The following is a 25240-nucleotide window of genomic DNA, read 5'->3' as shown; positions in this document are numbered from 1 at the left end:
GTGTCACCTGTGATATATGGATCTCTAACACAAGAAGAGATGTCCCTATTTAAAATTTCTTTTAAAGCACCAACAGTGAAAACGAACTTTTAAGTTGGAATTTTAAAGGCAGTGGTATCCTTGTAGTGCCCCAGAGATTTCAAGTTAGTGGATATCACGTTACAAATCATATATCAAGCTCAGAATTATATCTTTTCAAAATAAAAAGGAAATTTTAGAAGGCTTACTCTATAAACAGAGTGCTCCTCTAATTCTAAAAGCACCTGCTATTAACTCTCTGGATGAGAAAACCATGAAGCAGAGCAGCTATATATAAAAGCCTCAGGGTGATAGATTTTTTTTAACACTGCACCAACTCAGCATACTAACACATTATAGTAAAACAAACCTTTTATTTCTTTTAAAAGTTTAAAAAGGTGAGTGGAAAAATAACTAGCCTTCTCTGCCTAAGAAACTACTCGTTCAGAACACAAATTATTTTTTTTATTTCTATTCCACCACGTTGTGCATTAATTGCATGACAGCAGTTATGAAAAGGAACATTAATTCTGGGAATAATTCAGTCTGGTTGACAGAATAAAATCTAACTTGTAGGGAAGGTGAGAAACAAATTTTTGATGCTGCAACCTAGTTTCTAGTCTCAAGTAATACACTTACAGCATCCTTGCTCATCTGAGCTGTCACTGCAGTCCAGGTTGTGATCACATTTCTTGCTTTTCCCAATGCACTGCCCACTGGCACAGCGGAACTGATCGGTTAAACAAAGCACTGCAAAGAGAACCACCCACACACCAAGCGTCAGTATCAAAGGCTTCTCCTCTTCAAAATTATTAAGAAACAAAGACACCAAAGTGTACAGTCAGGAGTATCTTGAGAGAGCCTAGAGTGCTGCAATCCTAATTTCTGAAAGTAGCCAATGACACTAAAAGTCCCTCGTGAACCATGCAAAAGTGATTCAGTGTTTTGTTGAGGATAGTGCACATGGGGTTACCTGGTCCTTACTGCCTACTTACAGTGAGAACACTACAAGATAAAGATACCTCATCTAAAATAACTCAGAAGCAGAAGGCCAGGCACTTATCCCAGGACACAGTTATTTACTATAAGAATCACCAAATCTAAGCATTTACTGTAATATAAGAGAGAAGAATTAAGTTATTAAAAATAAATCTGCCAAACCATGATGATAAAATTGTTTAAAAAAGATAAATGTGGTTTCTCATTGTCCTTGTGCTCTTCCTGTAAACCAGAGAGCTCCTTGACCATGAGACAATATATTTTACTTGTCATTATGTTTTTAAACTGAAATGAAGGACAGAATATAAAACTGAAGCTTTGTCAGTACACTCAAAAAATAAACTACCACTTTGGGAAAAAAGGTGCTGCAGGCAAGGTGCTGGTCACTGCTGTTTACACATATTCCTGCCTCCTGTTTCTCATAAATCCAGAAATATTTTCCATCTTCAGTTGAATTAAAAACTTAAACTAAATGTTTTTCTTATTTGTAATCAATGTGAATACTCTGAACGGGCTGCTTTGAAGGTAATAAACAGCCCCCAGTCTGACATCTCCAGTTGTTGAGTGACAACTGGGAAGCTAACTTGCATCTCAACTGGCTAACAATCACCTTTCATCACACAGCCATTTTTTTTTTCTGCATCAGTCTGTACGTTTTTGTTTGAGCTGAAGCACATCTTTTCCATCAGCAAAACCTGTCCTTTCCAAAATTAAAAGAACCTAATTCTCATTGTACTGGTAACAGTGCTTCCCTCTGTAATGATGGCTTAAATGCTCTCTTTTGCTGTGCTCTACAGGAAGAAGAGGTCTCCAGAAATCTCATCTGTCTCTCACCACTGCTTACTCAGAAAAACTCGTTTTGTTCAAGTATTGTAAAATAAACAATCCCACAACCTTTACTTGGTACAAGGTACACAAAAAGCAGTGACAAGGAATTGCTCCACTTGGTAGTTCACTCACAGATACCAGGTTTTTAGAGCTTAAAATCATACCATTTTTAATAGTACTTTTTACAGTGTTTAGACCACTGTGATGGAGATCAGTCTTAATTTCCACTTCACAGGTAGAGAAACAAAAGTATGGAGTTACAAAATAATTTCCATTGAATAGACCAGTTTAAAAACTAGCAGAACCTTGGATCCTTCCAAATCCTACTCAGTAATAACACTGGTATTTATCGTAGTGTCCCTATGACAGCTCTGTTTTCACCACACTTCAAAATATCCTCTGTACCTTCACAGTTCTTCTCATCTGAGTTGTCCTGACAATTTGCTTCTCCATTGCACCGGAGGGCACTGTCTATGCACTGTCCACTTTCACACTGGAACTGGGTATCTGAGCACACCGGGCAGTTCTTTTCATCACTGTGGTCTTCACATTCAGTGAAACCATCACAGCGCCAGGCCACCGGGATGCAGTCAATCTCACCTGTGAAACAGGTGAATTGCTGAGGGGAGCATGTTGGTGGTTCTTAAAAAATCAAGCAAACAAACAAAAATTAAAAATCCAGGTGAACAAACAGCTCATGCAGGTGAAGAGCTCAGCTGCTTTCCCTTATCAAAGCAGCTGATAAACATGCCATGTCACAAGGTAACTTCCACACCCACTGCCTCCACAGTCATTTGTGTAGACCTTGAGCCCCACGTGACTGATGAAGGCTCACATCAATGGGGGCTTGACAGACAAAGAACAAGAGGAACAGAGAAATAGGCCCATAAAACATGATTATTTTCTTCCTTTCCCATTTAAGACTCCTACACCTGTCTCTTAGTAGGTCTTCAACTCTTCATTTGAAGTCACCACGCTTTTCTACTCCTCCTTTCCTGCAACACCACTATATACACAGCTGATGGCTTACTCTCTTTTTAAATGTTTGACAGTCCTTGTATAGAAAATGTTAAAAGGATGTAATGTGCTGTACATGGATGCACTGTGACTCAATGTCTAGTTATGTGCCCTTGCCAGTTCTGTTCAGTCAAAATTCTTTTAAAACAAAAAACTGCTCCATCTAGTCAAGTTCCACTACCTCAACACATCTGTTAGCTGTTATTTAATATTTACTGCATTAACTGTTAATCTCATGCAGTAAGTGTGGGATTTTTTCCTCTTTTTTTAATCCCTGTTTCCTCCCTCTGCTTTTTGGCCTGGTAGTACATTTGCTCTGAGAAAATATCTGGATTATGTTAGCTCTTATTCCATTGTGAGACCACATGCTGCCTCGATGGCGAGATGATTGCATAATAAATCCATTCACTACAGTGGCACAAAGAGATCCAAGCACTTAAGTGTCTCTCCTCCATTTCAACCCCACCCCTGGAGACACCAGGGTGTGGGTTATAGTGACTGTATCACCATGGAGGAGGCGACTTTCCCTTCTGGCACTCAAGTTCAGAAAGACACACGCAGGGTGAGCTTGAAGAGGACAACAGAGAAGAATAAAATGGCACAGACAGTGCAATATGCCAAAATGTGAGACTCTACCCCTATTTGAAAAAGGAGAACATATGGAGTGATAGAAAAAAGTGATAAAAAAATAATACAATTAAAAAATGAAGTCGAAATAATTTAGTGGTCTTAAGTAGAAAGGGTGAACAGAAATCCTTATTCAACAGTCAGTGATTTTTTTCCTTTTCCCTTACTCCTTCTCAGTACTTCCAGATTTAGCTGAATGGGGTGGGAAAGAGGAAATGCGTAACGGCACCTGGTGTGCTGCCATGTTCTTTTTGCTCAGAAGCCAGCCCTGAAGATGGAGACACCCCACAACCATAAAGGTGACAGCTCAGTGACAGGGAGCATGGGAAAGACTTACCTCCACAGGACAGCTCATCCTGCAGCAGAACAAGGTGGACTGGGCAAGAACAGCGTGTGGTGCCATCGCCCTTCACAATGCAAATGTGTGAGCAGCCACCATTGTCTTGAGAACAAGGATGTTGTCCTGTGATTTTAAAAATAAGAAAGACGGGGACTGACAAGGAATCTCCACTTCTTTTATAACCTTTCAGTGATTTCTCTGGGCCCATCGGTCTCCCTTCATTACTTCCTTCCCCCTGGGGAGAGCGTTACTAAAAAATCCCTGAAAGAGTTGTATTTTTCCCTTTACATCAGTAATTATAACGCACATTGGTAACTGTCCATGATCTGAAACCACTGTAAGAATTGTGCTGTGGCATCTACTAAAACGGTACTCAAAGCATTTTGTTTCTTGTGTGAGGTAGAATTAGTTCTCTGCAGCAAATGGTAGTATTAGTAATACAAAAAGATGTCTTGGATTCCATACTTCATTTTCTCTATCAAAGACCATTAAAAAAGTAAACTTTTCTAATTTATGAATTCTGAAGCTTCTGTGCTGTCTCCAAAATTCAAATTAACATGCTCTAGATAAATATGTCTCTTCATTTTAATGTTTAATAAGGACAACATACTTCTCTTGGAACCCCTGACAGATTTATTGAGATTAATAGCACACAAAACTAGTAGTAGTCTGCACTGATGTTTTAATTAAGCATCCCCAGACATTTTTCTACATATTTCTCCCAGGCATGCACCACAGCCTACTAACCAGGCGCATTTCCTCCAGGATGACAGCAACTCTACTGCTTTAACCATCTACCTCCCATCATTTCAAGAGTTATGTGTGTGGGGAAAGGCCTGGTAAACAGAAAACTTTTAAAAGTGCTGTCATGTTCAATACAAATTGTTATTTAATACAAACTTCCTTTGTCCAATGCAACATTGCTCTCTGTCATTCACTTTCAATATGAATTACCACCATCAAAAACTGTTCACTCTGCCCTCAAGGCAGGCAGTCCATTGAAACATTTGCTGCTAGTAAAAGCCCCGAGAGCTGTGCTTGCCTAAAGAGAGCAAACAACTAATAGCAGTTCACTAACATGATCCAGAAAATCCTCTCCTGGGGATAACAGGATGTTTCCACTGTGCCTAGAGACACTCAAATGCCAGGTGCCTGTATGACACTACTAACAAAATTGTCATCAGCAACAAAATATTATGCTGGGGTTGTGAGAGATTTCCAATCCATTGCCTGAAGGAAACAATCTTAACAGTACCCTGACAACCAACCGACACCAACTTCTGGTCCCTCTGATCTGCACTGATGTTGGTCAGCAATAAGGCAAAAGAAGCTGGTGTCTCTGTGGCCACTCCTTGGCTCGAGTCTCACAGGCACTGTTTGCACCTGCAAACAGGGATTGCACTTACTGTATTCCTGAATGTTGAGTTCTTTCACAGCATGGATGTCACTGAGTTGTGCAATACGAGCTTGGACCTTTGTACGTCCTTCTCGACCAGTCATATCAATCTTTTCAATCATCTGCTGCTGTCTATCAATCCAGTACAGCCAGTTTTCAAATACAGTGAGTCCTACAGGCTGCAAGATATTAGAGTCTTCCAAAACAATCCGGTTAGCACCTGCAGAAGGGAAAGAGTGGTGTAGTTCAGCTAGAATAAACTCAATTATTATCAGAAACACTTTCTACACTACTCACACCACTGTTTTTCACTACTTCTATGCTACCAGGTAAGCCTACTATAAAAAAACCCAAGCAATCCATGGTCCTCTGATGCATGACTAATGCATTTTGCAGACAGATTTTTTTTCTGCTTTCATCAAGAAGACAGTTTTTGTGCTTCAAAAATATCTACTGTACTTAAGAAGCACCTGGAATTGGGGGCTCAGCTCTCATGAGCCTTTCCAGTCTTTTCTCAATACGATGGAAATTGGTAGTTCTTTTCATTCTTCTTTCCCTTTTTGGAGAGATCAATTTCTTTGTCTTGCCATACAACAGGGAATAAGAAGATGGATTACTAGCTTGAGCTAACTAATACAAGATGAAATCCAAGTGAAGGTAAGGTAGTTAGTATTTCTCACATGAATTAGGAGATTAATATGACATCTGACTTCCTCATATTCTTTTCTTTCAACTACATTACCTTCACTAAGCTATTCATGCTAAATTGGGAATGCTCCTTTCTTCCTAGAGAAGACCTACTTTCCTGAGTTCCTTTAGCAATCATGCTAATTCATGGTTAACGCTCCATATAAGCAGAAGACAGCCAAAAGTTGTTTTAAAGGTATCATTAAAGACTGTCCAAAGAGAGTGAAGACTTTATAACTCACACAGAAAACAAGTATGTTAATCAAAACCTGAGGGCTCAGGAGGGAGGTTTAAGCCATGCTTCCTTTATTTAACACAATATGACATGGTCATTAACACTCAAATATTCAGTGTGTTTATCAGATTCTGACCACAGCTGAAACAATATCACATAGTCTACACTTAGGCTACAGCTTGAAAATTTACATATAAATCCTGGTATTTCAGCTATCTAGGCTTATTTTTCACTTTTACTTCAGCAGACAATAGTTTTACCTACGTTCATCCACAGAACAATTTCCAGCAAGTTTTTATATCTAGTTCTGTAAGAAATATACTAGAATAACTGAATACCATGGGAAAAAAAATCTACCACATCTCTACCATCCCACACAAGATAATGTAACAGGACAGAAGACACATGCATTTCATGATTTTATACTCTGAGTAAATTCTATCCCTCTGCTTTGTTTAGTAGCAAGAAGAGGTTTTTCGCTTGTTGAGAATTTTATGAACAGTATGTCAGTGATGACGAGTAACAAACAAATTCGATGGTGAAAAACGTATTTACCTACTTTTTGCTAAATGCACAGAGAGCTCAGAAGTTAAGCAACCTTCCAAACATTTACTAAGCGTTAGAATCCAAGCAGAACATGGAAATTGAAATCACCTAGACTGGGGTCTCACCCACCACTTTGGAATAACATCAGCAATGGTCTGATTAAGAAAAGATGTTGATGGATTCTGAAGGAGGTTATACCCTGATGTAGAAATTACCAGACTGAGTGATGTAAGTCAATCTAAATAACTGCAACCATCTATTAACACCCATGAACATGACTAATTGAATAGGGAAAAGGTGAGAAAACAGAAACCTGAATCATAAGAAGAAAAGATAAGCTGGGAACAGGGCAAAATGCAAAGATGACAGTAAGAAATACAAAAATTAAGACACTGACCTACCCAAATGGAGTCTATACATGCCCTGCTCTGCCATGACCATGTCAATCAGCATGGCATTTTGCAGTATGCACTCAGAAGCTTAAAATTTTCACTTCCTTAATGTTTTAATCTTTCTTTTTAATATTCATGACCAAGTGTAACTGACTATTTCTGACTAAAACAAGACCCTAAAATCCTTTCTTCCATAAACCAACAATAAAATCTGAAGCTGACTCAGAGTGCTAGTTTCCTTTATTGGGAATGTCAGGTGAAAGGGAGACATGATTAAGAGGAGCTTTGTCTCCTGGCATCACCATCCTCTCTCCAGCAATACCTTTTACCAAAAGACTTAAACCCAACCAAATAAATACAAAAATCAGGACACATCCCATAGCTCATTCTATTTACAAATAAAAATTACTTAATTCCAGAACCATTAGACATTTCCAAATCACACTAAATTTTCTGGAACGGAAGAACTGATTTCCAAATAGTTTCCATGGCAGGGAGCTAATTCCAGTCATCTTTTCATAAACCATGTGAAGACTTTGGTTAACTCCATAGGACCTCCTATTTGGGCAGAATACCAAGTCCTAACTGCATGCCTGAAGGACAGGGAGGAAAAGAGACTGCATCACATAAAAGGCATTCTAACTGTACTTGTCTTTATGAGTACTGGCATCTACAGAGTTGACAGAGCAAGAGACTGTGAATGTTTTAAATAAGCTAACATGCAGAAAAATTACTCTGCTGGTCAAAAGAGCCTATTAATCAGCATTCCTAAGCACAGGAATGCATCTCAGCAGTTAGCAATTTATCATGGTGATTACAGCAATTTATTTGTGGTGCAAATGCCAAAAAGCAAGAGAGGTTCTGGAATGATTTTAGTTTGTGTTCTTTGAAATACGGTGAGCTTTTACTATAATCCAACACTGGTGATCCAACAACCACATATTTAAGAAAAAAGAAAAGCGAAAAGCAGAATCATTAAAACCATACTGAACTGGAATTTAGACCCATCTTCTCTGGTGTTTTAATTTTGGGCAGATAACAAACAAAGAGAGAAATAAAGCATGGTGTAATATTCTGCCACCTGTTACTCTACTCACGCAAACTCTGGATCTGGGACAGCTTAGAACATACTGAGCTACACCACCATAATTTTTTTTTTCCAAAAATAATTCACAAACTCAGGTTATGTCTTACTGTTTTAAACTAGTAAACAATCAGGATATTGCAATTCATTAGTGACCCTGAACCTTCCAGTGACACACCACTGAAAAAAAATTACTATTTTTCTGAGCCTCAATTCCAACCATCTAGAGAAACTGAAATGTTTTCCAAAACAAAAGCTTATTCTAGCAACTTAATATAAGGTTGAAAATCACAGCAGTGTCAATGGGGTTACACACTGATAGTTTGAATGAAGGTATCGTGTCAGAAGTGACAGACATTACTACAAAGTATTGTAACTCTTGTTAAGTTCTCAAACTTGCTCACAGATTCCAAAGCGTGTCCTTATTTCCTTACATGTGTACTTATGCTTATGACAGTAAAAACCACTGCTGAAGTAGGACATGCACTATTCAAATTGGGGATGGGCTTACCATGGAGGAAGGAGAATTTCAGCTCCTGTCCTCCAGTAGCAGGAGTGAGATATGGGCATATACCCCATCAGCTAACAGAGATGAGTATGTGTGTGCTCAGAACATGCTCTCACTTAAAGCAGCAACATCTGGCCTAATCCATATCACAAATTACTACTGATGCTATGTGAGGCAGCTGAGCTGATCCAGCAGTTTGCTGGATTAGGCTAGTAAATGAAAGACATCTCAATCTTTCTCACCCAATCTGGACCACTTGATTTTTCCCTCTTCTTTAACTCCACTTCTGGTTGCTTGCTGGACTCCTTCCTGAACCAATTCAGCTTTCCAAGCCAACAGAACACCATTCTCTATTTTTCTTTTTCTGTATATTGTTGTTAGGTTATTATTTTGCTTATGTGGTTAAGTGAGCTGAATCAACTCATAGAGGATGTCAGACAAGCACCATAACCAACCTTAGGGAGTAGGCAAAAAGAATCCCATAGCTGGAGGAGGGAGCTTTTTGTCTTTTGAGAACAGACATTAGATCTGCTTAATTCTTCTCACATCTTTTCACCCTAAATGATAGGTGCATAGGTAACCTGGACACCTGTTGCTTTAATTTTGCTGGACAGATTGTCCCACCAACAGGGAACTTTTCTCCAACTGACAAATTACTGCACCAAAACCAATGCCTTTAAAAACAACCTTCTCCCTTCCCTCTCCAAAACTGCTGCAATTTATTTGTGAACTAACCTTGGGAAACCATACTAAGGTCTTGCAGGGAGAAACTGAAGTAAATAGCATGTGTAGCAATTAATAATGCAAATCACAGATAAGAGGCATGAAACTGTAAGGGCATGATGCACGAATCATGCACATTCCTTGGCTGGGAATTCGGGGAGTGATTACAATCATAGTATAGACTGTTTATAATAGGAAGAAAAAGATGACACCTTTCTCTGCATTCCCCCACACCCACACCACACAAATGAATTACTGAATTAAAGTGCTACTCTACCTGACAGGTCACTACTTTCAATTCTCCGCAGATCTGAATCAGCCCAGAACAACTTGCCTAGCTGGCTGTCGATAGCTAAGGCTACGGGCTTGCTCAAACCACTGAAAAAAAGGACTTCTCGTTCAGTTCCATCCAGTGCTGCTCTCTCAATTTTAGGAGACCTTTCCTGTAGGTTGGTGAAATACATGTACCTGGAACAGGAAGGATTAGAGGAAAAAAAGTTTATTTGATCTTTCCACATTTTTGCTATAAATCCAGGACATCTTAACAAACATCAAAGTTAGTTTTATTCTGACAAACAGAAACCAAGCGGCGGCAAAAAAACAACTTGATTCTCAAGCCCTTCAGCCTGAATTTCCCTACATGACTATTTCAGCTACATACCCTTTCTCTGGATTCACCACAATGGCTCTGGGCCTATCTTGATCTCCTTTGAGCACCACTCCCATGGGTCTCCCATCCACGCGTGTCACATTGATCACATTGGTAGCTTCGCAGGTCCAGTAGATGTAACGGCTGTAGATGTCAATGCTCAGGTCATAAGGTTGCATATCTAGGTTCTGATTGGGAACTGGGCTTGTCACAACAGTGAGGCTCTAAAAAAAAAAGATAAGTAACACACAGAAGAACATTTAATCGTAATAGAACATGAATAATTATATTTGCTATGGCTGTACCACGTACTGTTCAGAAAAAGGAGACGACCAAAATACTACCATAAAATATGGCAGAATAAGGAGAGACTTAGGTCCCATTGTCCCACCAACACCTTTGATAATATATAGAAACTTAGTCCTAATGGTTTGTTGCAATGGCAATCATGTAAGCTGATTGCAGCTCATAAGACTTCACAAGTTTGATCAGTAAGTCCAAACTGTGTTGAAAGTCCAGGGTCAGCTTCTGTATTTCCTCTGCTTTTTTGACAACTCTTAGTTCGGTCTGGATAGACCCAAACTCAGCACATCTAACACTCTACAACAGAAATATATCACCACTAATTCCCAAAGCTGCAGCTGAATGGATAAAAACACAGGCAAAGGGAGGCCAGACGACACTTGAAATTCTTGCCTCATTCTTGTCCACCATTGCTGCCATCTTACTTGGGGGACATTAGGGTGAATGGGAAGGCAGCTCTGCCAAAGACAGAAAGGACATCAGCTGGCGTACAACAGTGACTTCAGAGCACTTCCAGCTAATACCTTACTAGTTCAAAATTCTTCCCTTCTACTGGTCTAGACTTCTGGAGTCGACATGCCTTTTTTTTCTTTATTATTATCTTTAGAAAGAACTTAATGAACATCTTTCATGAACTTTTCAAAAAATCTGAAGAGGATCAGTGGATCACTAAACATGGGCCACATAATTTTTTGGAAGACATGCTTTTGAGGTGAGCTGCTTCCACTATTTCATCCCCAAATTAGACTTCACCAGGAAATTCGCCTAACTTTATTTGGCTTGTCACCTCTATGAAACGGTGTGCCTTCAACTCTTACATTTATTTATTCTGCTGACACTGGCAAAAACATGATGCCTGATTAGTTAAGGCTGAGGGGCGTTCAGCAGGATCCAGCTATCACCACACCCATGACCAGAAACCACAGTCTTAAAATTAAACTGAATATAGCACATCTATGTTGTTCATCTGAATATAGCACATCTGTGTTGTTCATCTTCATTTCCTGCTCCTCCCATATTCAAAAAATTAGGAAGAAAAAAATCTATTTTAAAATGTGAAAAAAGTAAACAAGTAGTCACTGCTCACAATTACCCTCACTAAACCTGTGTATGGGGTTTGTGTGACAAGGTTCTGGTAGGGGGAGAGGGCTATAGGGGTGACTTCTGTGAGAAGCCGCTGGAAGCTTCCCCATGTCCAACAGAGCCAATGCCAGCTGGCTCCAGGACACACCTGCTGTTGGCCAAGGCCAAGCCCATCAGGGATGGTGGTAGTGATAAATGTGATAACATGTTTAAAAAGGAAAAAAAGTTATTGGGCAGAAGTAAATGTGGCCAGAGAAGACAAGAGTGAGAAATATGTAAGAGAAACAGCCCTGCAGACACCAAGGGCAGTGAGGAACGAGGGGCAGGAGGTGCTCCAGGCACTGGAACAGAGATTCCCTTGCAGCCCATGGTGAGGCTGCTGTGCCCTTTCAGCCCATGGAGGTCCACGGGAGTGCAGAGATCCACCTGCAGCCCAGGGAGGACCCCATGCCAGAGCAGATGGATGCCTGAAGGAGGCTGTGACCCTCTGAGGGACCAAGGCTGGAGCAGCCTCTTCTTGAAAGATGGTACCCTGTGGAAAGGGACCCACACTGGAGCAGTTCGTGAAGAACTGCAACCTCTGGGAAGGACTCATGTTGGAAAAGTTCACAGAAAACTGTCTCCCGTGGGAGGGACCCCATGCTAGAGCAGAGGAAGGAGTCCTCTCCCTGAGGAGGAAACAGTGGTAGAACCAATGTGTGATGAACTGACCATAACCCCCATTCCTGTCTCCCCATGACACTGGCAGGGAGGAGTTAGAGAATTGGGAATAAAGTTAAGCCCAGGAAGGAGGGAGGGGTGGGGGAAAGTGTTTTTAAGATTCTAGGTCTCATTATCTTACTCTGATTTTGATTGGTAATAAATTCAATTAATTTCTCCCAGTTGAGTCTGTTCTGCCTGTGATGGTAACTAGTAAGTGATTTCTCTTTGCCCTTATCTCAACCCATAGGCCTTTTGTTATATTTTCTCTCCCCTGTCTCGCTGAGGAGGGAAAATATAACATCCCATCTTCAGTGGGCACCTGGCATCCAGCCAGGGTCAAACTACCACAACCTGTATTACCTTTTGCCGTCTACCCTACTTTACTTTTTCTGTATTCCCCAGTCAAATCCATTTTCCCAAGCTTGCTACATCTCTTACAGGTCACTAGTTTCAAGCTCCTCACTCAGTGCCCCAGTGTTTTACAAAAACTCTCTTCCTATCTGCAGCAGAACCTGGGAGGCTCCAGACACAGCTGTGTGCTCATGAAGTCCCCCCCTCTTCATTTGAGAGTCACTGCCTGTGCACCCTGCTGACACACCTTCTTGCTCACAAACCCCATTTCTCCCAAGAATTTTCCCTTCCATGTTTCGTATCTCAAATGAGGGCTTTGAACAGCTTCCAGACAAAAGACAGCATTGAGCAAATAATGCACTGTGAACAACAGGATCTTTGAGTTGGCCTTGGTTTTCCATGATTTACTTCTTGCTGCACCTCCCAGATTTACTGACTGAGGACTCCAGAAAACTCCAGATGCCACTTGTTTTGCCAAGTAACATTAAACTACAGGAAATCTGTGTATCTAAATTATTCATGTACAATCAGTCATTATTTGGCATAGGGCACGCCTGAAGTTTAGTAATTCCATCACCATCAGCATACCTGGCTGCCGTCTTCCTGTGCCTTCCGGATGATGTTCTGCCGAGAATCAATCCAGTACAGCTGCTTATCCAGGGGATCATAATCAATGGCTCGAACATTCCTGAGACTGTGGATAGGGAGTATGATGTCTGGACTCTGCTGCTCATCTATCACCATGCGATTAATCGCACTCTTCTGACTGAACAACAAAAACGTTGTAGGAGCTTGATGGGGTTAAAAACAGAAAGGGGGGTGGAAGGGTTACACACAGCAATAAAATTGGACATTTTTATGTTTAAGAATGACAGCTACTATACAAAACCAGACAGTACCTGTTATTTCATTCCCTTTCTCCCTCTTTGCCAAAAACAAACAAAACCCCAAAATAATACATAAAAATCCTAACCTCTGATGAATTTGAAAAGCCTTTTAAGTGATCTCTTTTTACTATAAATGTCTGTACATGGAAGTGACAGGCAAAGATAAATTTTGTAAGTGGATGGACTAGTGAATGTGAAGACTTCTGCCAAAATCACCTCGAAGAATGGTCAATCATGCCTCTCAAAGAACTGTCCATTTTCTTTCTAAAGGAGTCTCAGGAAAGGCAGCTCACTGTATGAAGTTGAATCCTCTGCCAGGTACACATCTACTTGCAGAGGAAGGTGAGAAAAAGCCAGCACTGATTCCTTATTTAGAGGTTTCAGGGCAAAAGAGATTGACAGTGGTTCAGTCCTGTTCCCACAAACCTTCTTTTTGCCTGCACTGGAATGAAACAAAAACTAATTCACAGGAAAATCTCTTAACTGTGTGTGAGGCTGTGTTTTTGGAGAAAAATGTATTTGCTCTTCTCAAATCTATGTATCTTTATTATTTCTAGGTGCTTATCTGGGAATAATAACCTGCAATCAGAAAAAAAATAAATCTGATACTCTGCTCCACATGCCCAGCAAAAATTTCCTGGACAGATAGTTTTTTCCTTAGAAATGCCATTTTGCTGTAGTTTACCAGCTGTACATTACAGTAAGTGCACAAAGCATTTAATGCATTGTTGAAAAAAATTATCTCTGTATTACATAACTGGGTCAGAAATCAGAGGAGACAGTTTAAGTATTTTCCCTTTTCAGAGGGTTCTTTTCAAGAAGGGGTTCTTCTTCACCTGAAGCCACTGCTGTGCAAGATGTCACAAGAACCAGCAGCCAGAAATGCAGTTTGAAGCCTCCCTGAAGTTTGTACAATCAATTCTCTTACAGCACAAGTCTGGAGAGAGTTTAGCAGTAGGAGTTCAGAGTTTAGCAGTTTTGCACTTATTTACAAGCCTGTAAAACAGGTAAGGCAGCACCTGGGAAAGGGGAGGAAGCAAAAGTCTCCTAGAGAACATCATCACCTTGCTTTGTTATTTTAGAATACGCTTTGAATATCTATTCTGACTGCTGGGAAAAAAAAGGCAGAGAGGAGTTTCCTTGGTAACTAACACACAGACCTAACATCCTAAACATCCTATAACAATCAGGCCTAATTGCAAGGTACTTTTGCTTTCTGGAAAACCTGTATTTTCCCTCCAAGTGTTTCTCCAATAATTTAAACTGCTTTCTACTTAGCTCTAAACTGTAGAAGAAAGTCCAAAACAAACAAATCCCCAACAAGTTTATATGAATGTGTACAGCAAAATAATAGATTCAGAACACATGAGAATTCTTACCAAGAAATGAAAAGGCAAAAAAGATTAAGACAAAACAGTGCAGGTAAACATATCATGATAAGAACCTAAAATTATTTCTACTTTTCCCCAAAGACACTCACTTTCCAAGATTGCCTGGCTTACAGCTTTGAACTGATGGCTCATTATAAAAAGCAACAGCAGTATTTCTCTCCTTGAGACTCTGCATCTCTGAAACAGAACCAATTTCAGAAATGCCTTCTTAGTTTTCATCATTTTCCCTCCCAATAGTCACATATTTTAACTGTATTTTTGACAGGCAAATGGAGTGGAATGAGCATGTCTCCTATGTAACCCTGCCTTCAAACTTCATGACATGTGGTAGGTCTGATGAGAGACCAGATCTCACCAGAGCAGTATGTCCTTTCCATAATTAAAAGAACTATGCACACATGAGCAGGGTAATCCAAAAGGGAGGGCCTCTAGCCTAATAATGTTCAGGAGGACGTAAGCCGAGTTAAACAGGCAGAAAAAGTTAAAATGATTAATTCTGCAATTATAGAAGCCAAAAAAAAAATATATGCAGAGAAGCCTAAATCTCCAACTACCTACAAATGAGAAGCTGGAAAGTTCCCAGGTTTGAATATGACAGAGGAAAACTCCTAAAACCACACAAAGAGCCTAGAACTGTACTGTGGGGAAACGGTTCTATTTGCTCACAACATATTTCCTATATTTTACTCCTTCATTTCCAAGAGCATTTTCACAAGCAAACATGACCTTTGATCATTTTGCTACTTATTCTCCACTGCAAGTCAAATTCCTCCACTTACAAAATCAGTCATCACCAGAGAGGTGCCAGCCATGCCTTTAACTCGCATGAACATGTGATGCTGTCAAGAGTGCAAGAATTTAGTTGTCATGCCATTGTCATTACCATTGTAATAAAAAAGGAAAGGAGAAGTACAAGACACACAGGAGGTGGAAAAGCAGAGTTCTTTGAACAGCATAGTTTTCAAAAAATGCCATGAGGTGGCATTCGTGGAACAATCTGTCCTGCTTTCGGCTTTAAAACAACAGTTGGATTTTGCTACTCATGCATAATGTGGACAAGATACAATCTGTCTCTCTGTACCATGAATCTCTTCACCCACTGACTAATCTGAATGACACCAGTGGAAATCAGCCATCCAGTGTGGTTGCCAAAATTATGAAAGCTTCACTGGCAGCCAGCTATTGAGAGATGGATAAATTATTTGGTTAGAAACTAATTACACACAGCCTGAGGGGCCTCGTGGTTTGTATTCTGCACAACAATAAAGAAAAATGGGGCTTGGCTGCACCGAGATCAGAAATCAGACTGCTGGGGAGGCCGTGGAGCTGAACCCATCTTCACTGAGGAAGAAACACTTTTCGAGGTATGACAGTGGCCCACCTCAGCATCTCATCAGCCAGAAAACACAGCTACCACAAAATCCTGACCACCTAAAACCTGCACAAAATCCATAATCCAGACCAAACTATCACATATCCTTTATGTCAGGCAAGACTTGAAATAAATAAGCAGATAAATAAACAAGCAAGTAAGCACTTGAGGAGGGTATGACAGACATACAAAATCAAAAGCATTTTTAGCCTTCCTGTTTAAATAGATGTAGCTGAGCCATTGAAAAGGTTCACTAACAGCCATTCCTCTTATTTGTGATACTGGTATATTGCAAGACTATTTTTTTATTTCTTTCAATATTCTCTGTTCTCTTAAAACTCAGTAGGATTTTAGTATTATAAAATTGTAAAACTACTCTTTCCTCCAAGTGTAATGCAATCTGTTACTAAACACATGTGCTTCTGCATTTTCATTTTCATTCATTGTGGCTTACCACTACAGGTCCTGTTGTCAGAGTTCAAGGAATAGTGAGCTGGGCAGCCACAGACAAACCCACCAACGGGCACTGCTAAGCACAGGTGAGAACAGTGACCGTTGCTTGAGGCACACTCGTTCCAGCCTGCCTGCCTGGATGAATGGAAGACCAAGATGTCCATAACGTAATCCAAATGCCCCTGGATGATCGTTCGGTTCTGGCCACTGGTCTTGTTGGCTCGTTCAATGCTGCGCCGGCTCCAGTCTGTCCAGTAAATGTAATCCTGATACTGAGTCAAGCCGAACGGGTGAGGCAAGTCATCAGCTATAATCTCACGGTCAAGGCCTGTTTCCAAAAAGGAACAGAGACAAAAAGTAGAATTATATGCAGACAAACAATATGCTGCCGAACATGTCCCTTGTACAGAAAGGTCAACACATGATTACTATAAAGTTACTATTTCATCATTAAAAGAGTAAATTATAAAGTAATGCACAATATTCAAATGAAATCTCAGAGCCTATCACAGAAATGCTACTTGCCATTTACAGAAAAGAATGTATTTTGTTGAAGAACAAAGTCTCAATTTTGAAAATTATCAGGGTTCTTAGAAAGATTCTGTCCTTTCCCTCCTCCCCAAAACAGACGGAGTCCTTCTCAATTTGATGCAGGAACCTGACACCGTATTCTCAGTTCAGCATCTCTTGCACCACATTTGGGTCTCTGCCCACTGCTTACAAAATTAAAACTGTTATGAGCTTAATGAAATTCTACATTGCATTATGAAAAAAATTAAATGCACAAGGTTAAACTAACCTGTCTCTGCAATGTCACAACAGGAATGAGCAATCAGAAAGCCAAGACAGGAAACAGTTAATTGTGTACACTGTAGAAACGTTAAGAGACCATAAGGTGCAGGACATGGGGGGGGGGGGAATTATTTCTACCATGTTATATCAATCGCTTCATTGCCACAGCACCTCCTGCTGTCTAGTCACACAAAATGAAAGGGAGATTATGAAGCAAGAAGTCATTCCCCCTTTGCACAGAGAAGTCAAGGATGCACAGCCCCACACTCTGCCATCACTAGCCACAGGCACAAGGGAAAAGAAATTCAAATGCCATGTCCCGTTCCACGTTACACAAGAGAACACAGAGCCAGCCTCCACAGCACACCAAAATAAGGAAGAAGCTGAAGAATAGCTTTCATATTACATATAATTCCCATATTGCATTTTCCTGTTTTGATTTTTTTCTACCTCTGTTCCACTATTGCAAGCATACTGTTTAAACTCCTTTAGCCTTAAATATTGGCTAGTGTTAATGCTAGTCTGAATAGTTTGGCACACAGCAAGGCAGCCCACTCCTATGAGTGCCAAGAAATAAAAAAAAGATACTGTGCAAATCTGAGAGGACTTGGGTCCTCAATACGGTACTCTGAGACGGTGAAAGAATAAAATATTCCACCTCCATTTAGCTGCAATGACCAGTTTACAAAAATCATCACAAAACACCCCAGTACAAGAGAACTCCCCTGCTGACAAGTACTAGCCAGGAAAAGGCCCTTAGCATGAAGAATAATGGCGGGAAAAATGCCTGGGGATACTAACAAAGATTTAAAACCAAACTGTATTAAATTACATTGTGAAAAATACTGAATAAGCTGTTGTTATCTTGGCTTTCTCTCTGCCTTTGTTACGTATTTGTCAGTGCTCTTCAGAGTAACAAAACAAGACCCTCCAAAACACTGAAAGCTGACAGCTTTGTCCTACATATAACTGGAAATATGTACGCCTTGTATAATTTTAACATTCTGAGAAACTCTATCATCTACAAGAAAATTGCTAGATCTTGTGTTACATAAACATGGATTATAGCAGCAAACATTAACACCTCGTGAGTTTGGAAAATTTTATTTTTGCCTCGCGATGCGTATCTTTGCATTATTTAAGCAACAATTTGCCACAAGGAACACAGAAAAAGCAGCTGCATCCTCGTGGTGCTGCGCGAGGCTCTGAGGCTCACCCAGCATGTTGGAGGATTCTATCAGGTTGGTATCGAGGTCGGTCCAGTACAGGCGCCTTTTGGCATAATCAATAGTCAGGCCGTTGGCACGTCCCACATTGGGTACCAGGGTAGTCCGCTCGCTGCCGTCCATAGCAGCTCTGTCAATCTTTGGCTTACCACCCCATTCGGTCCAGTACATAAACCTGATTAAAAGAACAAAAGGAAGAAAGTAATCACATCCAATCCAAGAGAACTTGAGAGGAAAAACAAAACAAAAAACCCTCAGAAAGACCAAGAGAAAAACAACAGCTGTAAATTTGAGCATTTATTAAGCCCCATTATGTGAAATGCTTTTTTTTTTCAAAATACAAGCAAGGAAGTGAGTCAATAAGCTTCTAATAGTATTTTTTCTGCTTGGAGCTGAACTGTATGACAATACTTCAGTAGTAACTAATCCATGTACGCCATTTAGGAGGCAAAAAGGTGGCAGTTGGGCACCCTCATTTATACCCAGTTATTTAGCAGGATGTTTTTCCATGGCACTTATCTTCTGTTTCTAGTCAGTTGTCTATCAAAGGAATGCAAAAAGGTAGGTATCCAGGGTACTTTTGTTAATAGATGCCACTGTGTCCTAATTAGGACAGCTGAGACCAGTTCATCACTGGATGGGTGTAACCCAAAACTGTGTATTCTATAGCCTTCCATGCCATTTCCCAGAAACTGTTATCAATGAACCATTTACACCATCTGCCCATAGAGCCTGACTCCTCAGGCTATAAACTGGGTGTTAAGAGGCCTGTGAGATAGGAGTTGCTCTTGTCCTCACACCCATTAAGGAACCCCCCGCCCTGAGGGAGGTACTGAGCATCCCTGCCTGAACTGGAGGATATATAATCTTGGAGTCTTGGGACCTTTTTAGCCACTCGTGGGATCCAGAGGAAGACTGCAGATCACTGCTCTCAACCAGACTGCAGACCACCGCTCTCGACTGGACTGCAACCACCACTTTTCAACCAGACTGCAACCATCACTCTCGACTGGACTGCAATCACCACTCTTGACCAGACTGCAACAGCACTCTCACCAACAGGTTTCCCCCTCTCCTTTTCCTTTGGACTCAGGGGGCCCAAAGAACACCACTCTGTTCATGCCCCAGGGTGCTGGGTTATATATTTGGGTTTTGTGGGTTAAAACCAATTGTTTGTCTGTATAATCATACTTATTGTATTATTTTATTAAATTGTTATTCTGACTTATAATCTCTCTTTTGAGTTCATTTCCCCTGCTGGTTTACCTTTAAACCAGCACACACTGCTCATCTCCACATAACTAAATCAATCAGCCATGTAACAAGTGTGTTACATATCAGCCAAGAGCAGAATAACACAAAATTGTATGGCATTTATACCAGAGCAAAAGTACAGACCATTACATACTCACATGCCAGTTTATGCCTCATTTGGCAGAAGGATAGACTTGTACATATTTACATTTTCTTTAGACACTGTACAGTAGAGTAAGCTGTATATTTGATGACTAGTTAGTCACTTCTTCCAAAAGTGGAATGCAGCTCACATGCAATGTTTACACCTTTCTTTTTTAATATCTCTAGTAACAAACACCTGTAAAGTCTTTCAATTCCAACCAACTGCACAATGAGAGAAGTTGCTTCAAAAACTGATGATCAAGGGGGAGCTATTCTTTAGACACTAGGAGTACTTGGAAATCTTTTCTTAAAACTTTTGCAAGTATTTTGTATATAAATTTTGCAAGTTGTACATAGCATGGAGCTAAGTGTTAAAATTGCCCCCATAGTAGCAATGCCATGAAAACTTCTATATAAAGTACAACTACACTATAAGTATACTTATATAAGTACATATATATATATATAAGTATACAACTATACTATTGCTATAAGGAAAAAGAGAAAACGGGCTTTCCTACTCAAGTAATTTTTTTCTGATCTGTAGTAAAGAGACAAAGCATTGAATCATAATAATCCTTGGGAAAAACCTATTTCCAGTGTACAACTAGAATCATCCATAGCAACCTTTTGTTACAAATGAGTAACTGTATCTAACAATCTGGTCTTGAATTCCCTTTGATGTACTAGTCCAGGCAACCCCTGGCAAGTCAGGGCTGAATCCAATCTCTGAGTCCCAGTAGCAGCAGAGCAGAACTCTGTCAGGGAAGCACTGTGACCATTGCCACCACCTTGCTGAAATAAAGCAGGAGGAACGTGTTCCGAGTTCTCTGCATTGCTGCAGCTCTTGCATTGTCGCTGGAAACTGTGATAATCTCATAATCTTTGTAAAGGAAGTTCCTTCTTTTGCAAAATAAAGAGTAATACAATATTGGTATAACCTCAAAAAGCTTTTGCAGTAATTATTTAATGTCAAATGAGCATTTCATGGTAGAAGAGCTATTTTAGAAGCTGAATAGTTTACCTCGTCTTGCCCCACTCCTTCCTCCCTCTCTGCTTATTGCCCTACTTTTGCTTTTTGTAATACACTTGAATCCAACTAAGAAGTTTCTTCTCAGGAAGTCTTTAATTTTGGGGATAGGTGGATATAATTGTTTCCTCTCCTCCTCTATCACTGCTTCCCTTGTCCATACCAACTAAAAAGGTTCCCTTATCTGAAGAAACAAACACCTTCCTTATTCTCAGACTATAACCTGCCCTTCTCTACTCTCAAATTAAATCATTTAATACCTTTATGGACTCTAACTTGTGATGAAAAAAATCCTAATTTTTAAAATGATAAATATATTTATTTCAATACTATAGTATTGTATTTGAATTAATGAATTCCATAAACCTAAAACTACTGTGATTCTGTGATTAATGTAAACCTAAATATAAATCCCTTTTTAATGAGCTGCTCTGCTTTTTTTGTTTGGTTGGTTTTTTTTTAATATTCTTATTGATTATTCAGGACATACGGAGCACATTCCTCTAAATTACCAGGTTGTATTCCCCAGCTCAGTTCTCTCAGGGTTTACACACAGTGCCTAACTAACATGCCCTAGAGTAAGCATTACAATGCTGTTTTTCACTGTTCATAAACATAAAATTAAATCAACAAGTTACCCCTCAGCAGGGTCCAATGCCAATGCCCGGGGACTGTCTAGATCTTTCCACACCAGCACCTGGCGATGCTGCCCATCCAGCTTTGACACTTCTATACGATTTGTTCCAGTATCAGCCCAGTACAGGTTCTTCCCCAGCCAGTCCACAGCCATGCCTTCAGGGTAATCCAAGCCAAACTCCACAACGTGTTCCAGTGCGCTGCCATTCATAAACGCTCTGCTGATGGTCTGCAGGGATACAAAGATACACAGGCAAATTAGAGATTTTACCAGTCTGTCATTGGGCTGGCTGTTTTCTTTGTTGCATTTTAAACACTTTCAGATTTTAGACATCTCACAGGAAAGAGGATCTTCCAACACGCTCCTTATTTGCAAAGCAAACAATGCTGCTATTCAGAAGTAATGATTTACTGTGCTCTACGAATGTATTCTGTGTCAATTAGAATGGCATTTCACAGGGGAAATAAATAGGATAACTAGTCTGGTTGAATTAAGCAGTCTACATGTCAAAGCAATCTTATTAATAACACAGTGCCAACCTTGAGAGGGAAATATTTTGGCTCTCCCAGGACTATAGAAAAACATCAATGTTATAGCATGGGACACTATTTAAAGCAGCCTAATGAAAAAGTTTAGGACAGAACAGCAAACACAAGAAAACAACCAAACTCCCAATGAGCACAGTAGAGTAAGTGCTTCAGTACTGATGGCTAAATTTAATTTCACTAAGCAGAATTGCTTCTTGGATTTTTATTCCAAAGATTTTTTTTTAACTCTTTGCCATCAGGATCAGCCTGTGATAGCAGATACAGTCAAAATTATATTTTAATAATATATTAGTCTAGGCAGTTCCTGGTAAGCCTGTAAGTAAAGGACTAATGTTAGGAAGGCATAAAATTCTTTTGGCAAACATGGGCTACCTTTCTATGTCCTTAATATTCCTATCTGCATACACTCCTCACTCACTACTCACCAGAAGTTAAAAAAACACTGATTTTTTTTGTTTACTTCCCAGTTTGAACACTACCTGATAATTATGCCAGTTTGTGACATTACACAATAGGGAAGTTTATATCTCAGTCTTCATCTGTATCGCTTACACAGCTCAAATGAGTACCAATGCCTAAGAGTTCAGCCAAGTCACCTCCTGCAAAGTCACTTAAACTCTGTGTTTTTAACTTTGATGATTCTTTACTTGCAGAAGTCCATAACTTATTGTTGGCACAGGGTTCAACTCAATTACAGAAAAAGTCATTAAAAACTAAATTTTAGTGCTCACAATTCTGACTAATTCTACAACCCATGAAAAACAAAAAGGAATCACTAGCCTCACTGGTACCAGAGAAAACAGATGATACACAGATTTCATCACTCAACATTTAAACACCTACCCTCCACCTTTTCTGATTTGTCAGTCTAGACCTGTTTCATAAAATCTGTGACTCATAATGTGCAGTATCTGAAAGTTAATAAATAGGCAAGACCCATTTTTACTTTCTGAGCCAAGACAAGGTTTCCCCCCCTGTTAGATGTATTCAGTAAAACAACTCTGACTGCTGAAACCTCCTGCCATATGGCATTCTTCTCAGCTTTCTACAAAAAATAAATGTTTGCAAACTTATTCTTTATGTGAAAATGTATATAGTAGATTTAAATGACATTGTGTGTTGATCCTGACTGGATGTCAAGTACCCAAGAGAAAATATAATGAAAGGCTCGGGGGTTGAGATAAGGACAGAGAGAGATCACTCACCAGTTACTGTCATGGGAAAAACAGACTCAACTTCGAAAAAATAAATTTATTACCAATCAGATCAGAGCAGAATAATGAGAAATAAAACCAAATCTTAAAACACCTTCCCTCACCCCTCCCTTCTTCCCAGGCTCTATCTCACTCCCAATTTCTCTACCTCCTTGCCCACAGTGGCATGGGAGGATGGGGAACGGGCATTTGTAAGACCCCAAGTTTTGAGCTACGAGCTCAGCAAGCGAGTTTTAGTTTAAAAATATACAAGGCTCCATCAATATGTGCTCTCTGGATTATTAGAAGAGCCTTCAGTTCTTTTAACATGTTAAGAGAGAGCACAAAAGAGAAAAAGCTTCACACATTTTCTCAAGGAGTACTTTTACTGGTAAACTTTAGGAAAAATAAGAGATCTTGGCAAAATTTAAAGGGTGGTATACAACCAAAATAAAGCATTCAACAAAGCACTGAGTTAGCACATGCTAACACATACAACTTAGCAAAACCCAACCCATTCAGTATCCAGCTATCCAAAATAATAAGAAAGGAGATTAGAAGAAAGATTAAAGAAAGAAAGAGAAAAAGAGAAAATTATATAGCTACCACCAGAGTCCTGTGAGACTCCAGCTTTCACGTGGCCAGGTGGTAGGGCTTGAGAAAAGATGGAGACCACGTGCTGTTGTCTTTATTTGCTCTGGCCTTCTGTGGCCTCCCAGGCAGGACTTCTGGCCCATTGGCCACTCTGGGGAGGGGGGAGGGGTGGTGCTCCCACCGTGCCAGCCAATCTAAGGCAGGGTTAGGGGTTCCAGGGTGTGGTATAGGCTGTGCTCCTGGGCTGCCTCTGACTGACAGTTATTCTGGCGTTGCCTGGTGAGACTCACAGGGACTGGGAAATGGGCATTACCTCACCTCCATGAAATTGCCTTGCCCCCCCCCTTCCCTCCTTGAGTTGGTCCAACACAATAATTAATACAATAATCCAGTGTCTCACAGGGTTGTGGTCAGTTCATCACACGTTGCCTCTGCTGCTCCTTCCTCCTCATGGGGAGGACTCCCTCTGCTCTGGTGTGGGGGACCCTCCCAGTATGAGTCCTTCCCTCAGATGGCAGTGCTTCACAAAGTGCTCCAGCATGGGTCCCTTCCAAAGGTCTTTCTAGAACAGGCTACTCCAACCTGGGTCCCCCAGCCCAGGCTCACAAGTCCTGCCAGCAAAACTGCTCCAGTCTGGGCTCCTCTCTCAAAGGTCTGCAGGTCTCTGCCAGGAGTCTGCTCCAGCATGGGTTTCCCACGGGGTCACAGCCTCCTTCAGGCATCCATCTGTTCTGGCATTGGGTCCTCCACGTGCTGCAGGTGGATCTCTGCATCCTCATGGACCTCCATGGGCTGCAGGGACACAGCTGCCTCACTGCAGGCTGCACCATGGGCTGCAGGGGGAATCTCTGCTCTGGTGCCTGAAGCACCTCCTCACTCTCTTTCCTCACTTACCTTGGTGTCTGCACAGCTGTTTCTCTTTCATATTCTCACTGCTCTTTCCAGCTGCAGTTGTGGTGGTTGTGGTAACTTTTTTCCCTTAAATACTTTACCCCAGAGGCTCTGCCACCATTGCTGAAAGGGTTCAGCCTTGGCTAGGGGCAGGTGTGTCCTGGAGCTGGCTGGCATTGGCACTGTTGGACATGGGGAAACATCTGGCAGCTTTTCACAGAAGCCAACCCTGTAGCCCCCTCACTACCAAAACCTTACCATGCAAACCCAATACAAACAAATTCTAGGAGAGAATGTAGTGTAACAAAAATGTACGCCATTCTTAGTTAGAAAATGCTCT

At 40.6% G+C, this 25240-nt stretch overlaps 1 protein-coding gene across 2 annotated transcripts in view; it reads right to left on the bottom strand.

Annotated features, from left to right (window-relative positions):
* LRP6 (LDL receptor related protein 6) overlaps window positions 1-25240 on the bottom strand; it is a 127033-nt gene that overhangs the window by 11361 nt on the left and 90432 nt on the right. Inside the window, exons 10-19 of one of the 2 annotated variants that reach the window (XM_027709889.2) lie at window positions 21676-21902; window positions 18600-18784; window positions 16593-16919; window positions 13077-13279; window positions 10062-10273; window positions 9678-9868; window positions 5236-5445; window positions 3827-3952; window positions 2251-2487; window positions 658-768 (exon numbers count right to left, since the gene is read on the bottom strand). In XM_027709889.2, the coding sequence (XP_027565690.1) occupies window positions 658-768; window positions 2251-2487; window positions 3827-3952; window positions 5236-5445; window positions 9678-9868; window positions 10062-10273; window positions 13077-13279; window positions 16593-16919; window positions 18600-18784; window positions 21676-21902 (2029 nt within the window). The remainder of the gene's footprint in view (window positions 1-657; window positions 769-2250; window positions 2488-3826; window positions 3953-5235; window positions 5446-9677; window positions 9869-10061; window positions 10274-13076; window positions 13280-16592; window positions 16920-18599; window positions 18785-21675; window positions 21903-25240) is intronic. The other variant, XM_039387102.1, reaches the window with a different exon arrangement.

Source organism: Pipra filicauda, unplaced genomic scaffold (genome assembly GCF_003945595.2).
Source record: "Pipra filicauda isolate LSUMZ 115617 unplaced genomic scaffold, ASM394559v2 scaffold530_size479538_pilon, whole genome shotgun sequence".
NCBI lineage: Eukaryota > Metazoa > Chordata > Aves > Passeriformes > Pipridae > Pipra > Pipra filicauda.
The sequence above is the reverse complement of the archived record's forward strand: the minus strand, read 5'-3'. Positions and strand labels throughout refer to the sequence as shown.